The sequence below is a fragment of the Platalea leucorodia genome, assembly GCF_965183815.1.
Source record: "Platalea leucorodia genome assembly, chromosome: 4".
In the NCBI taxonomy this organism is placed as follows: Eukaryota; Metazoa; Chordata; class Aves; order Pelecaniformes; family Threskiornithidae; genus Platalea; species Platalea leucorodia.
In genome coordinates this window covers 34,635,482-34,650,427 of record NC_138826.1, presented here as the reverse complement: position 1 = coordinate 34,650,427, position 14,946 = coordinate 34,635,482, and the positions used below count along the sequence as shown (strand labels likewise).

Sequence of the window (14,946 nt, the reverse complement as noted above, 5' to 3'; positions counted from 1 at the left end):
TAGCTTTTAACAGCTGAAAGGAAGCTCTCGCTCGCCTGCTGGCCGGCGCTGGCAAGAGGAGTCCCGAACCCGGGGCCACTCGGGCAGCGGGGCAGCGCCGGGGCGGCCGCCGGGCGCCGGGGGAACGGGGCCGAGCCCCGCTGCGGCGGCAGGGCGAGCAGGCAGCGCCCCCTGCTGGCCGCGCCCCCACCGCCCAGCCCAACCGGACCCTTCAGGAAAACCGGTTCAGCCTTTTTTTTTCTTTTTTTTTTTTTTTTGGACTGGGCTGAGTCAGGCTTGCAAACTTTTTTCATTATCACCATAAAAAACGGGGACGAAAAGAAACAAAACTTAACTTTTTACTTAATGGGAAACAAACGTGAAATCGTAATGAATAAAACATTCTATTTCTCAAATATTCCACTGAACTTGTAACGCAAGCCAGCCTTTACGCTTGAAAGCATGACTTGTATTCAACGTGCTTTCTAGGGCACAGAGTTCTGTAGCACAACAATTAGTACAGGCTATGATTTTGAAACATAGATGTTAAACCGGTTCTTCTGAGGTCATTTATTTGGTTAGATTCCTTTGGAGTTTGAAACGTTTCTATGATGTCTGACAAAATACGGAAACATTCTCAGATGAAAGGTTACACACATTCCAGGCAGATTTCCACTGAAATCAAAAGGAACTCTTCTTGGGAATACTGTAAAAGTGCAAACTCTTCATTTATGCAATTTTAATATGGTGGAAATAAACAAGTGTAACATATTAAGTTTGTTTCAAAGCTTAGGAAGCAATTGAAAATGAAATAACATACATATTATTAATGAATAACTACAGTGAAAAGTGTGTAATTACACGTTAATTAAGTTCTCTCCTTATTATATCTGCAGTGCCTCAAAATGATGTTTTCTCTCTATGTAATCTCCTTTTAGCAAAATTTCCCGAAAAAAAGCCATAGGTGTACAGCAGAAACTGTTACGTATTTCCCAACTGGAAAAAGGAAAGAAAACGAAACTACAAGTTTTGCTTTTTTTTTTTTTTTTTTTTAATATTAGGATTTCTACTCAGAAATAAACTGAACTTCAACATGTTTTAATTAAACATCCTCCTGTTTATAATCTTCTACTTAAGTCTAAGCTAAATAACAACGCTGGCAGAACACAGTAAATTTGAGGAACTGGGATGAACTATTTCTAGGTAAATGTTAACAGAACCGTTTTCCTTTATACAAAAATAATTACGTTCAGGCAGGGAGCCAGTCTTCTGTGCGCACCATCCCCTGCTGTCCAATTTCTGTAAAATTCAACACCACCTTTCTTATCTCGCTATTTAGGACTTTTTAATTTTTCTGTGCTCAAGGTATAAGCTGCTTCTTGCATTTGCAGCTTTTCATTTATCTCTGCCTGTAAAGAAAATCAGAAGAAAAAAGTGGTTATGATGAACCTATCTTAGGCTGCACATTGTCTTTGTGGTTTTGACACACTGTAGTGCAGTAACACAGACATTATCCTACACACCTTCCTGTTTTGCAGACGTAACGGTGTTTCAGCCTGTACTTACGCGATAACGCGTTATCGTATTACCGTGCACAATCCCGACGTGCGCTACGACTGCCATGAACAGGAAGTGATCTGGGACAGCCATTTCTCACGTAACCTTGTCTTGGGAGATAGCCTAATTTGCCTGTATTCTCAGACAGCCTCTACCAATAAACACCAAATCAGAAAAATTGCTTTGGGATTTGGTTGTTGCCACTGTTTTCCTTTGCTGCAGATGTTTCTTCTCTAGTGTAATACATTTTATTGAAACACTGCTGGAATTAGAAAGCGTTACTGAAAATGAACAATAAAAAAACATATTTCTGTGATGTTGCTTGTCTGTCTTAATTACAAACACAATTATGAATGTGTATCTCATTCTGGAAATCCAGACTGCTGTAGACACTGAGTGTTTAATTTGCAAACTAACATTTGTGGGGAAGGTACAAGGGCTGTGACATATTTTAGTGAAATCTTTGGCAGTGATAATGCGTAGCAGTCTTTAATTCTATAGCATTTGGAAATGTGGGATCACTGGAAAAAAGGCCTCAAATTATGGGGGTTTATGGGGAATTTATGTATCTTTTGCAATATCAGCATTCATCACTGCAAAAATACATGAGAAATGGAAGGAATGCAATGACAGTCTTTCGAAGAGTTGCAAAGTTTTGTTCAAACACCTGGAACAGGCTCAAAGGTCCTTTACAGACTCCACATAAACTGATCCAAAACTTAGAGTTACATTCTAATGGACTTCATGTAATTTTGATAAAGTGAATGGATTTGGCCCAGAAAAGCTTGCAGTAACTTGCCATTTTAGGAACATTTTAGGAACTGCCAGATCTAGAGATCCCTACTAGTGCCATACTGCAACCTATTAATGGATAACCACAGCTAAAATGTTTTCAAAGTTCCCAGTAGCTCAGGTTAGCATCAAAAAACTGTAATTTCTATCTCAACTTTGTATCTTTAGATATGGCCTTCACCATAGTCAATCCATCCTCAAGTATCAACAAATATGTCCCTATCCCTTTACATTATATGTATACTTAGCTGCTTTGCTGTGGAACGCTGATCCTCCAGGCTGATCCTCTCTCAGCCACCCCAGCTGCCTTTTCTTCTCCAGTTTTTATATCCCTCTTTCTCTGATTCCACCTTCAGTGAAAATCAGCTGCCACCATACTCACTGTGGCTGCTGTTGTGATTGCTGAGTGTCAGCGCTGTGATTTCAGACTAAGAATTATTTTCTAGACTCAACTAGTGCAAGAGATGCCTCATGTCCCCTGGAGACGTAATGCACATTGTGAAATCACAGTTCACTCGTAACAACAAAATGGTATGCGTTTGACCACATTATCAGGTAAAAATCTGATTATAAGATTACCTCAGAGGTCAATACACTGAGAAATCAGGTGATACATTGGTGGAGGACTTTTAAAAACTAGAAGGAAATTATTTTCTGTGTAGATAACCAGAGTTGCAAAAGAAGAAGAAGGAAAAAAAAAAAAAAGACATTTTTCTAATCTGTGCAGTTTTCATAAAGAAAAAAAGCTCTTAGACTGATGCTAATGAAATCAAGGTCTAGTGAAAACCAGACATTTCATTTTTCTGTAGGTAGCGACAGCAATAAGACAACATAAGCCAGCTTCCCTTCTGTTTCTAAAGTCATGTTGAAATGGAATATGAAATCAAATAGGTAGATCTAACGATGGCATCATTATTCCAATTTATAGTCCCCATTCATACATAATCCATGTAAAGCAATTTATTGATATCACACTATTTTCAGACAATATTAGATATTTAATAAACTGCTGCTTCGCCAACAACGTCGAATGCGCTGCATCAAAAGTTTAAAGTGCCTAATGCCACCTGGTTGTTGCAAACAAGACCAAATTCCACCGGTCCCTGGCTGGACTAGCTGGTTTGCTTTCAGTAGTTTCATATGCTTGACGGAGCAGTTTACAAAATAACAATGATCTACTCTGCCGGCTTTCCACATGTTTCAGTTTATAGACCTCCCTGTAGAGAAGCAGATCACCCTACAACAAATTTAAGTCCACTGACGATAGCTTCCTTCCCTTTCATGAACACCATAGAAAGAACTCATGGACTCCTCAGAGTCTCCAGACCACATACTGAAACCTGATCTGTTCCATTAAGGCAACTCTTGTAGAGTTATGCACCTAACAACTGAAGTCTAGAATTGGCATAAATGTGTTATTTCTTACACAGATTGAAGGATGTGTAACATAGCTGCATCTAACAATTTATATTAAGCACACATCACATATGCTCCATCACAGCAGCTGATCCTGAACCCCCGAAAAGGAATTTTATCACTGACATCACTGAGAGCAGGATTTGGCCCATGTTTCTTGACACATAGTAATGCTGAAGATATATGTTGTTATATTACTGAATATTTTTTATCTTATCACATGTAAGCTGACTAAACTAGGAGTTATTTATAGAGGCTAATTCACATTTTTACAGCATATGGATGTGCTTTTTGCCAGCTTTAGCACGAATACAGTTTATATTCATTAAGGCTGAGCTAGCTAATTAACCATAGACAGAATTAGCGAATAGCTTTCTAGTAATAGTACCTCAAGGTTGCCAATAATTTCATTTGGGATTTCACCCACTGCAGACTTCTGATCTTCAGCAGTGACACCAGCCGCAGCATCTGCCTCGAAGGACTCTGCCTCTGGACAGGGCTCTTCCAGGTAACTCTCTTGATCAGACCCCTAGCAGCAACCAGCCACAAGAAATACGTGAGTTAGAACATCCTCCTGCTCTCCATGAGACCAAACAGCGCCAGCCCAAAGACACGCAACAATAACATGAAGCCTGTTTTTGAGAATTCCTGCTCTGACAGAGACCATCAGTGTCTCTCTTTCACTGCCCAGGCCAGGCAGATCCTAAGGTTATGAAGTTGGATGGGGAGAGAGCCCAGAAGTGCTGACTCAAATACCCTCTGTTGACTGATTAATGCAGTAAAAGCAACTTCATTCAGTCTTAGAAGAGAATGTATGCTATATTCTGGGGAATAAATGTCATTAGTGACTGGGCTCCAATAGTAATAAATGAGGTAGGAGACTCATAGAAAAACAGCTTTAAAAAAAAAAAAAAGGAACAAAACTCTATACCTTAGATTCTGTCTCTGCAGCTGCTGGTGATATGAATGACGAATAAATATCCAAAGGTATGCCTTCTTCTGGCTGAGCAGGGAAGGGGGGAATGGCAGGTTGGGCAAGTTCAGTCACATACTGGCAGTATTAAAAAAAAAAAAAAAGAAAAAAGAAAAAAAAGAAAAAAAAGTAATTCAGGTTTAATTATTGCTCAGAGGTTTATTGCAGATTTTTTAAAATGGAAATGAAATGGCTGGCAAACAACAAAAAACAATACCTTTTTTTGTTACTATCCAGGTGCTCAGAACTGGAAAGCATACTGAAAATGATTATAGATCAGCTTTAATTTCTAGCTGCATCTCAAGGGGTCCTCTTTATAATACTTGGAAAGAACAGATGATTTTCATAATTTCATAACACTACAGCTTCTTACTCATGTGGATAATTAAGTTTAGAAAACACAGAGCTTGGGTAACATACAGTCGTCCCAATGCAAATTTGTCACTTCTGAACAGGGATCTTGTTGCATTTTGGAATTAAAGGGCCCAGTTGACCACCAGGGTATTCTTTCAAAGGAGTCAGCTGGAGTAAAGTTGTAGTGACACTGCATCAAATAAGGCCCTGAGAAAAAAAATTTAATATGTGACTATAATTTAAGAACTGCTAACGGGCCAAGTTTTGCTGCTTCATCAGCTTGCTCCCATTTATCTTTCCTGTGAACATGGGAACCACACCGGCATTCTGCTGGCGTGTGAACTGCAGCTCCAGGGATGCTCTGACAAGGAAATGGCTTTCCCCCCCTCCCGGAGTAGCTGGATGCAGCACTTAGTCCTTGCTCGGGCTCTCGCGAGTGATGCAGAAGGCAGCCCCGAGTCCTCTAAAGCGACAAGGTTTTGTGTTGTTTTTTTAAAAAAATGGATGACAGAACATACATGCCAAACAAGGTGACAAAAGGCATTTTTGAATGAGCAAGGAACAGGTTATAATACTGAAATGGTATGTTTGGGGCCTCTACAATGGGAAGTGCCCACCGAGAATACCAGGCAGATGTTCCAGTTCTGAGTCAGCTATTACAAACATGATTTTGCTTGGATGGCGTAAGTCAACCACATTAATTCACATCAGGGTAATTGCAGCTCCCATAAATTAATTTCCTCATACCTTTGAAATCATAGCTAGGCTGATATGTAGTTTATTTAGTTACTTGCTACAGTTAAACATGCTGAAAATATTAAAATTAAAATAGCAAAAATTGAAAATAAAGAGTGAGACCTAGCCATTGTACTTTATTGCATTAAAAATCTCTTCTGTAGTCCAAAAAGCTTTTCAGACGTTATGTTTGGACTCCAGCTTATCTTCAAGATTCCTTCTCATGTGTGAATTCGCTAAAAAAGGTAGACAGTATTAGTCCATTTTTATAAGAACTCAAAAGGCTGACAGAAAGATTTCCAGAATTTAAGTGAGGAGAAAACCAGATATTATAGAAGCATTTTCCTTTATCACTTGTGACTCAAATTTTATAGCACTGTGCTAGTGCCTACAGACTCACAAAAGGGATAGTCAGAAAGTTTAGTTTTTACATCAAAATGAAAAAGCCTCAAGTTGAGCTAAATGTTATTCTTTCTAAAACAAAGAGAAGCTTTGTTTTCAAATTCTAATTTGTTTTTAAACTAGAGCTCTTTTGATTTAGCAAATATTTCAGTTTTCTCTGAGTTCTTACCTTATATTTTTTTTATGAAAAAGTATTAGCTGAATTGGATGAGAATTCACAATTACTTTCTGCTTCTTTAAAATAACATTTTTTGGTTAGTTAGTTAACTATTCACTCAAAATATTTTCTTTATTTAGATTAAATCATTATTCCATTTATTCTCTCCAGTCCAAATCTCAAAAAATGAAATAATGTAAAAAACTAGACTGGGTTTTTAAAATCGATTCCTGGCTGCTCAAATACATTCTTGTAGCATGGATAAGATTTTCAGAGGTTCTGTTTTAGAATAATATTTTTACTTCACTGTGTCCTTTTAAAGAGAGCCATTCTTTACTCATCTGTTCCGTGTCTAATAATAACCCTTGGATCATTAAGAAATAACTAAATTACAGCAGAACCAGTCTTTTTAATGAGCCATAATAGTCTCAACATTCAGCCAAAAGTTTTTTTTAAAAGACTGTGAAACTTCAATGTAGAATATGAAGTATTTTGTTGAGTAATAAGAAGTTTATGAGCAGCACTACAGTTTACAGCCAAAATATAGTGACCTAAAAATGCCATTCTGCATTGCTCCTTCCTATACATTGTGTCCTTAACAAGTCCAGGGGAAAATTAGAATGAATGAATTGTGGTGAGAGCCCGAAGCCAACAAACGTATTTAAATGAATCCTTCTGATGCAATACTTTCCTTTAAAAAATACAATTAAGCCTTTGTATTTCCTTTGAACAAAACCTCATGTTTAATAGCACCAATGGCTCTGTAGTAAAATCTATTTAAAAACAGAGAAGGAGACACAGTAAGTTTTATACAGTTACAGTGGCTTTAAAAAACATTGCTAGCTTCTGAAGTCTGAGCAAATTTATGGTGAATTACTTCCACTGACCTACATTAAAAAATTCATCCTCCTTTTTTTAATTCCTGAAGATTTGTCATTATGTGAGCATTATTCACTATGACAAAGATGTATTACTCAAAGTGTCCTCTTGAATCAATATAACTATCGAAATGTGAGAAACAGTTTGGCAAGATGATAATGCTTTAAAATTAATTGGCAATATTTTCCTGCACATTGCGGTCCAATGGGTCCATGAGAATTGAAACATAAAGAAATCGTAAGGCAGTTGCACAAATGTAGAGGGCATATCGGTGTCAGCTGCAGATAAAAGGATGCTCCGAAAGAGACTGGAGGGAGCAGAAGTTAAATGTAATATTCTTACTAACTCCTAGGTGCGGTGGGGTGCCAAAAGGCCACTTGAATCTGGACAAATTAGAGCAGGCTAGAGGCTGCTCTAACATTCAGCAGAGGTTAAAGCGGGAAATATCATTCAGCATCCCCTTTACTTTCCCACCTAAGTTGCATCAAGCCTCGGCGTAGCCACAGCCGAGGACTGTAGCTGGTGTTCAAACATTGCTCTCAATGTGCAGCCCCACGCCACAATTTTTCTCTGGAATTCTTTCTAGTAAAAGTATAAAAAGTGTCATGTTGTTCTGTACATAAAGCCACATACTTTTCTTCTTGTTGAGAGCTAGCAAATTACCTTTTTACAAATGTAGGCAGAGCAAAGACAATAAAATAGTACACAGGAAAATTTCTAAAACAGAATAATGGCAGGAAAGAAGATTGGTAAAGCATTCTAATAAACGAGTTCCACAGATGTGGTAGTTATTATAAAATTAGCTTTGCATAACTTACCAATATACCATTACATTTTCCCCCAGATGTTATCTGTTACTTAAATTAATTTTGCTTAAGTTATTATTATTGCAGATTTTATCCATGCTGTATTTTATTATTTAAGTTTCTGTGGCATAAAACAAGCCCTGGCTGATAGCACTACTTTTAATAATATATGTAAGAGGTTTTAGTATTATACAAATGGCTGCTGGGTATATCTTAATAGTCATAGCACAGAACGTCTGCTCTCAAAATATTATGTAGATTAAAACCAGCTATTTACTTACACTCTAATTCAAGTCATTGGAAACGTTTGCAGTATTTATGTATGTGGTATGAAGGGAAACAATCTACTCGGGGAATAAATATCAGAGTTTGGAAATTAGCAAAGCTAAGGTCAAGGTCAGTTTGGATTTACTAACATACTTGCTGAAAATTAGAATTTATAGTTTATGCTTACTTATTTCGTAAATGAGAAAAGAGACTGAGGGAGTGATGTATTTGCCTCTTTGGTACAAGGCTTTTGTGTCATAGAAACATTTTAAAACCACCTTTTCAGCTTAATATTTTCTGAAATTCTGTACTCCTCTCCACAGAGTCTTAACATAAATTCTCTGTAGCTGATCTTACCCAACATAGGAAAATAATTATTTATAAGGATTGGAAAAAATATCCCACATTCAGCATGGAGCATTTCTAAAGCCTTGTAACATCTTTCAAAGCCTTTCAATGGATATGGATTTGATTTTATACGAATGACAGATGCATCTAAAAAAGGGTGTTCTTTGTGTGTTATTCTCTATATTCATATCATCTGTGTAGTTTCTAATTGTGTGCCAAAGGACCTTATGCTACCAGAGACCTGCACAGACTTCTCTCTTACATAGGATGATATGTGAGATTTGCTATGAACCAAAATATTTAATATAGGATTTACATTAGTTTGCCATTCATGCTAAGCACGCCCAGCTGCACACCTACAAATGCGGTGAATTTCAGTTGCTGGAATAAAAGGCATATACAAGATGTGATTTGTTAGCTGCCTGTATTTCATGTGGTTGAATTTGAATGAATAACTAATGGACAGAGATGCACGGTCTCAGGCTGACTCAAACTAGCCTGCCTTTCCCCCCCCTCCCCGCTCTTCAACCTGCCAGCATATGCAAACACAACAAACCCACCCTACTTGCCTCCTGAGGCATCGCCCGCCAGCGTTCTCACAGGTGAGGACGTTTCTGGGAGGCTGCTGATAGCTCTACAAACACATTTGCCATCCTATTTTGCAGCAATGCTATACACAAGGTCCAAAGAACCGAATGATATTACGAAGCACTCAAAAACTTAATCCAGATACATGATCTGTGCAGTGTGACTGAGATGGTAGCGCTTCCTTCTGAACGCCTTCACTGTACACGTTTGTATTAATATTTAAAACAGAATTAAGACCAATGAGGGACTAAACTTGGCCTCTGAAGTATGTTCCCCAGTTGCCAATGATGCACATGGAAATTCTGTGTGCATGTTCCTGGGCAGGAGTTTTCAAACCACTGTTCCTTAAATGAGACAAAAGTTCAGTAAGTCAAAGGTATACTTTATGCTCTTTTTCCTGCATTTCAGAATTCAAGTTAATATGTTTTAAAAAGAGTTTTCCACGTTTCTGAGCTGAGATGTGAATCAACTTTGTTGACAATACATCAGTAATTAATCTAGTCCAAAATAGCTATCTGAAGCAATTTGGTGCCTACATTGACAAAACAGGATCTACTCCTCCCCCCAGGAAGCTGTAAATCAGTCAGTGACATCTGGCCTCAAGGACATCAGAGTCATCTGAAATGTGGTAATTTATATTAATGAACATCAATATTAATTTTTAAATAAAAAGAATTTGCTACTGCCATTATGTTTACATACGGAATATTATTTATAGCTTGCGTTCCTCCTTTCCTACATTTTGCCCATAAATTATTGTAAGGAAACACACTGTCAGAGTTATAAATATTTTTCCTTGGAGTGAAAGCTTTTACATATCCTCTTACTGTTTTCAGTAACGATATGAGGGCAACAACCAGGATTTTCTTGCTACTCCAGGAACTGCTGCCAATTTTAATGCTCGACTGAGTAGAAAAGGGTGCTTCTACAAAAACAACCAAAGCCTTCCTCTCTAGAGATATCTTAATGCAGAATGCCCTTAATACCTAGATTCTGTAAAAATATCCTAACGTAGCAGAAAAAAATAATACTGATTTTACTGGGCTGCAGTCATCTACGTCTGCTTTTACCAAGCTTCCAATTATTACTGCCAATTCGCAGATTATTTAGAAAGACAAAATAAGAGACATCCAAAAAAAAAATTCCCCAGTTGGCTTTCGTGCTGAGGGCACATCACTAAATGATTCACCTTGGAATGGTCGCTCTAAATTCACATTGTGTTTAGCATTGCCAAATCTCCTAGAGTTATGGGATTACAAGAGAATCTCAGCTTTCATTTAAAAATAAAGTTAGTGTCTAGCTCTTATGGTTGCAGGGGAAAGATTGAAAACATAAATCTTGAAAGCTCAAAAACTAGACTGCAAGCAAAAGGAATCAAACAATTATTTTTAAGGAAGTCTCATGATTTTTTGGGATCTGTCTCACCATTTTAAATGGTTGAGGTTAACAAAACCCTTTTAAGAACAATGCATAGTGATTTTGAGGAGGGGTGAAGGATTTTTTTTAGGACCTGAAAGTGCAACTCTTGCATGTCAGGACTCTTCAAAGTGCTAGCCCCCCATTTCCACTTCAAGGGCACCCATCAAACAAGCAAAGAGCAGGCAGCTCCTGTTCTGGCTGTACAGTTATACTCATCAGGGATCTAAAGCCATTTAAAAAACCCCCCAAAACACAAGAATCTTTCCCACAGTAACCAACTAGCTGGACCTACAAATATTAAAAAAAAGTAAGGCTTTTTTTTATTAGTCATGTGAACACATTAGAAAACCATAAAAGTAAGTTCTGTTGAACCCAATGCACAACAGGCAGTCTAATATTTCGGTGGCATACACCTTATCATGCCAAAGCTTTACATTTCCTTGTTGTACATCTCTTTTTCCAAATCATTTAATGAGGAAAGATCTGATATGAATGCTGAAAACATTATGATAAAAATGTGAAAGCATACCTGGCCAGGTGCATTTTGGTACCTCTTTCTGGAAGGAGGCTTCATACATTTGATAAAGACTGGCTGCAGTCTCATACTCTCAGAGAATCAATTTGCATGAGAGCATATGCCTTTGGCAACAAAATGGCCTATAAGAATTAAATTGCTTAGGGGGATGGTATTCATCACACCTGCTTTAGGGGCTTTGTCAACCCCCTAAACCCCTCCTTGTAGTAACTGCAAAGACAACTGCATCTCCTGAGGGAGTCAGAGAAACTAAGATAAATTAAGAACTTAACAATTACTTAATATACCTGGCCTGCACCACAGCAAGCACAGCCTGTTACCTCTCGCACTGACAGTATAGAGAACCTATGAAAGCTGGCTTCCTCACTCAGGCTCCCCACTTTGCCTGGTCCTGGGAAATATGAAATATTCCCTTTTTTATTCAAAGGACCACTGTAGAAACTCAGTGGGGATTAGCAGCACCACACATTCCTCCTGCAGCCCCGAGTGTGTACGGTAAAAGTCGGACGGCTGTTGGCACTATCCTGGGCTGTTTTTTCCAGGTGTTACATCCGAGATGCAGCATCGTCTCACCAACTCTTAGTGTTCCACAGGGCTTTAGGTCAGCCTTAAGACTGCCAAAAAATGCTAATGCAGACAACGCCTATCTCCAGCATGTATGTCTATCTCTGGCATGTCTCACGCCATGTACACACCAGTTAGAGCAGGTGTGTGTCTAGGGAGCTGCATTTTACCCCACCAGATTTCTCTTAGTTCAAGCAAGCATAGTCTTCAGGCTTTATCTAAACATGAGTACAATATACATGAAAGGAAGGCACCAAGAAGATTCCCCAAAAAACTAGGAAAACTTTAAAGGAAACTTTTGAAACAAAAAGGGTTCAAGAAGTGATTGGGAGCTGCTGCTGAGAAAGTCTGACAGCAGAAAAATAATCTTTTGCTGTTGATACAGTAATGTGTAATCACTGCCTCAAGTCAGACAGAGGTCCCACCTCCTGCCTTTGTCTTCCGCCGCTCTTAAACAGCCTTCCCTTCCTATCTATTTCCTCTGAAACCAGCATTTTCTCCATGCAAGACTGGTCATGGACAAGCCCCTCACACAACTGCCCCATACTCTGTACGTTCCCGCACCACCAAATGATGAAGGAGTAAGCTCTCTCTAAACTCCTCTCAGTCATCAGGTGCATTAGATGTGAACAGGCTTGTCTATATTGATTCACCCCTAGCTGATGCTACAGAAAAAAGCTGCTCTAACATTTAAAAGGTTGCATTAAAAAAAAAAAAAACAAACCCCTAAAGAATATTGATTCTGAGCTAAGAGGAAAAAAAAAATTGCTCACACAATTTAAAAACTACAATATAGATTTTTTTAAAAATATGCTACATTAGAAAACTTTTCAGGATATACGGTCACATAAAAATGGAGAGCTTGTGTTCTTTGTTATTAGACCTAAAACATAAAGTCTTTGCCTGACTGTGTAAGTTTCTGTTAAAACAACAATTTGTCCTGTGGACTGTAAATTCAATTACTGTTTTTATTGGAATCACATTTTGCTTTGGAAACAATCATGCAGAAAAACAACCAGTAACTTAGACATTTTAAAAACATCTCAAAACAGGCATGGCTCTGAGAACAAATCAGTTATGGTAATTCTTCCACTGTGAACTGCAATGTTTTTTAAATCCATTTCCATATTTTTAATTAACACCTAGTTAAAAAAAAAAAAATCTTACTGTAGGTCATTTTAATCACAAATGGGAAAACAAATTTACTTTATCAGAAAATTGACTCGACACTATTTTAGGGATGTATTTTTCATGTTTTTATCATCAAAATTAAGTTATTAACATACATTTTCCAATTTGGGAATGCAGAAATAAGCCAATTTTTCTCTCGAATTTCAGAGTTACAGTTTTCAGTCACCTTTCTATGTGAAACGAGTCTATTTTAGCACCAGAATATTTGATCAGTACACACAAAAAACCACATATGTCTAAGATATCAGTACTTCTTTACAATTGCATTTCTGTGTAACTTGAATCTGCAGTATTCTCACCATACCCTGTTAGTCAAAAGAAACCACCACTTCCTTATATCACACTTGAATTTCATATCCCATTGTAAACAGGCTCTCCTTATTACAGTACATGTTCATAAATCTGTTTATACTGGATCTCAGCTTGAATGCTGGGGTTAGATTTAACTCTGTCTTATAATACTGTCATTCACATTAAATAAAAATGCAGTTGTGGATAGGGGCAGGGTTAGTCTGGTAAAAGCAAGAGTTAAACAAAGCTTTGTTTCAGCATAGCTTGGCTTGGTGGGTGATTTGAAATCTAATAAGTTTCCTCTTGGTAAACTGCCAAGGCCAACCACACCTTGGATGATGTGAGGTTGTTTTTGAGAAGGTAACATCTCCTTACAGATTATCTCCTCCCACTTCGACTTGGAAGGTTTCTGAGAAGAAGAGTAATTTCCATTTCTGTTGGGGCATGAAGTGGTTTCTGGTGAAAAAGTGTATACATCTCATTCTGCTTTGACTTGTTAGGAAGCTCATGACAAATCGTATAATCAGATGTGGATATTTCAAAATTTGTTTAAACAAAGGATGAGAAGAAACAAGCATTTCTACAGAGTATTTTCTCCCCAAATTAAAAAAAACAACAACAACAAACCAACACTCACTTAACTCCTTATCCCTTGTAAACTCTAGGTTAACTTCATCTTTTAGAAAGTTGCCACACACACAAGTAACAAAACCAACAAAAAATCTGAAATTTATTCAAAGAAGGTTTCCACAATCATACAGAATTTTAACACAAGTCAGGATCAATAGCGAACGCTTTGAACTTTGAAGTGAAAAATATTGAGTCGGCTATAGAATAAGTGAATACAAAGGGTACTGGGTTGAACTGTACACTATAGGCTTTCCTCCCTTGTGTTTTGTCTTTTTGAGAAATTCTGCTCTACAAGAATAGGCAAAGACAATGGGATCATAAAGTTTGCACACAGTCTGCCCAATGAGATAAAGACAATGTGTCTGTGATGGTCAGCTTTTGATGGGAAAAAATGAAGCAATGATGTCAAAGGGGTTTATTTATTTATTCCTTTTAGCAGCACCTTTTCCCCGGCAGCTTTCCTAAATAGCAACATCATAAGTACCTAGAGGGAGCAAATGCCAAACAGCAGCATCTTCTCATAAGAATGCACAGCTATACCCAGAAACATGACATTGCCTACTCCGAAGCTCCTGTCTTTCGATCTAACCCTCAGAAGAAAACACCTATCAGGAACATGAAAAGTGTCTCAATTGCCAAGCAAAGAAGTTGAGGAGAGGGTAGAAAAATCGCTACTGGCTGGAAAGCTCAGCTGGCAACAGAGAGAAAGGAGGGGTGGATGGAGACACAGGAATTAAATTTATTTAGTCCTGTGGAAGGAAAGACTTATCCAGCAGTTCAGGGAAAAGCGTGGGTCAATGTGCAGAGGAAGAGAGCAGGAGCGATGGGAAGTAGCTACAACAGAGTCGAATGTCTCGCACGCGGAGGAGAGGCAGTGAGGCTGAACAGATCCATCTTCACCACCCCGGTAGCAGAGTGCAATGCTGAACTGTAACACTTATTATTCTAGTCTCAAACTCCCCTTTGGCCCCAACTGCCAAGCATGCCAGACTGCGTGAAGCAGCTGAATGTCTAGTGTGGCTCCAACAGCATCTCTTGTCACCAAATCAAGATTTTTACTTGC

General features: G+C 38.2%; 1 protein-coding gene across 1 annotated transcript in view; it reads right to left on the bottom strand.

Annotated features, from left to right (window-relative positions):
- Positions 1 to 1,310: 1,310 nt before the first annotated feature.
- CABCOCO1 (ciliary associated calcium binding coiled-coil 1) overlaps positions 1,311 to 14,946 on the bottom strand; it is a gene marked incomplete at both ends in the record, with an annotated part of 53,626 nt that continues 39,990 nt past the window's right edge. Inside the window, 3 exons of the mRNA XM_082308579.1 lie at positions 1,311 to 1,388; positions 4,133 to 4,273; positions 4,676 to 4,795. Of these exons, the coding sequence (XP_082164705.1) occupies positions 1,311 to 1,388; positions 4,133 to 4,273; positions 4,676 to 4,795 (339 nt within the window). The remainder of the gene's footprint in view (positions 1,389 to 4,132; positions 4,274 to 4,675; positions 4,796 to 14,946) is intronic.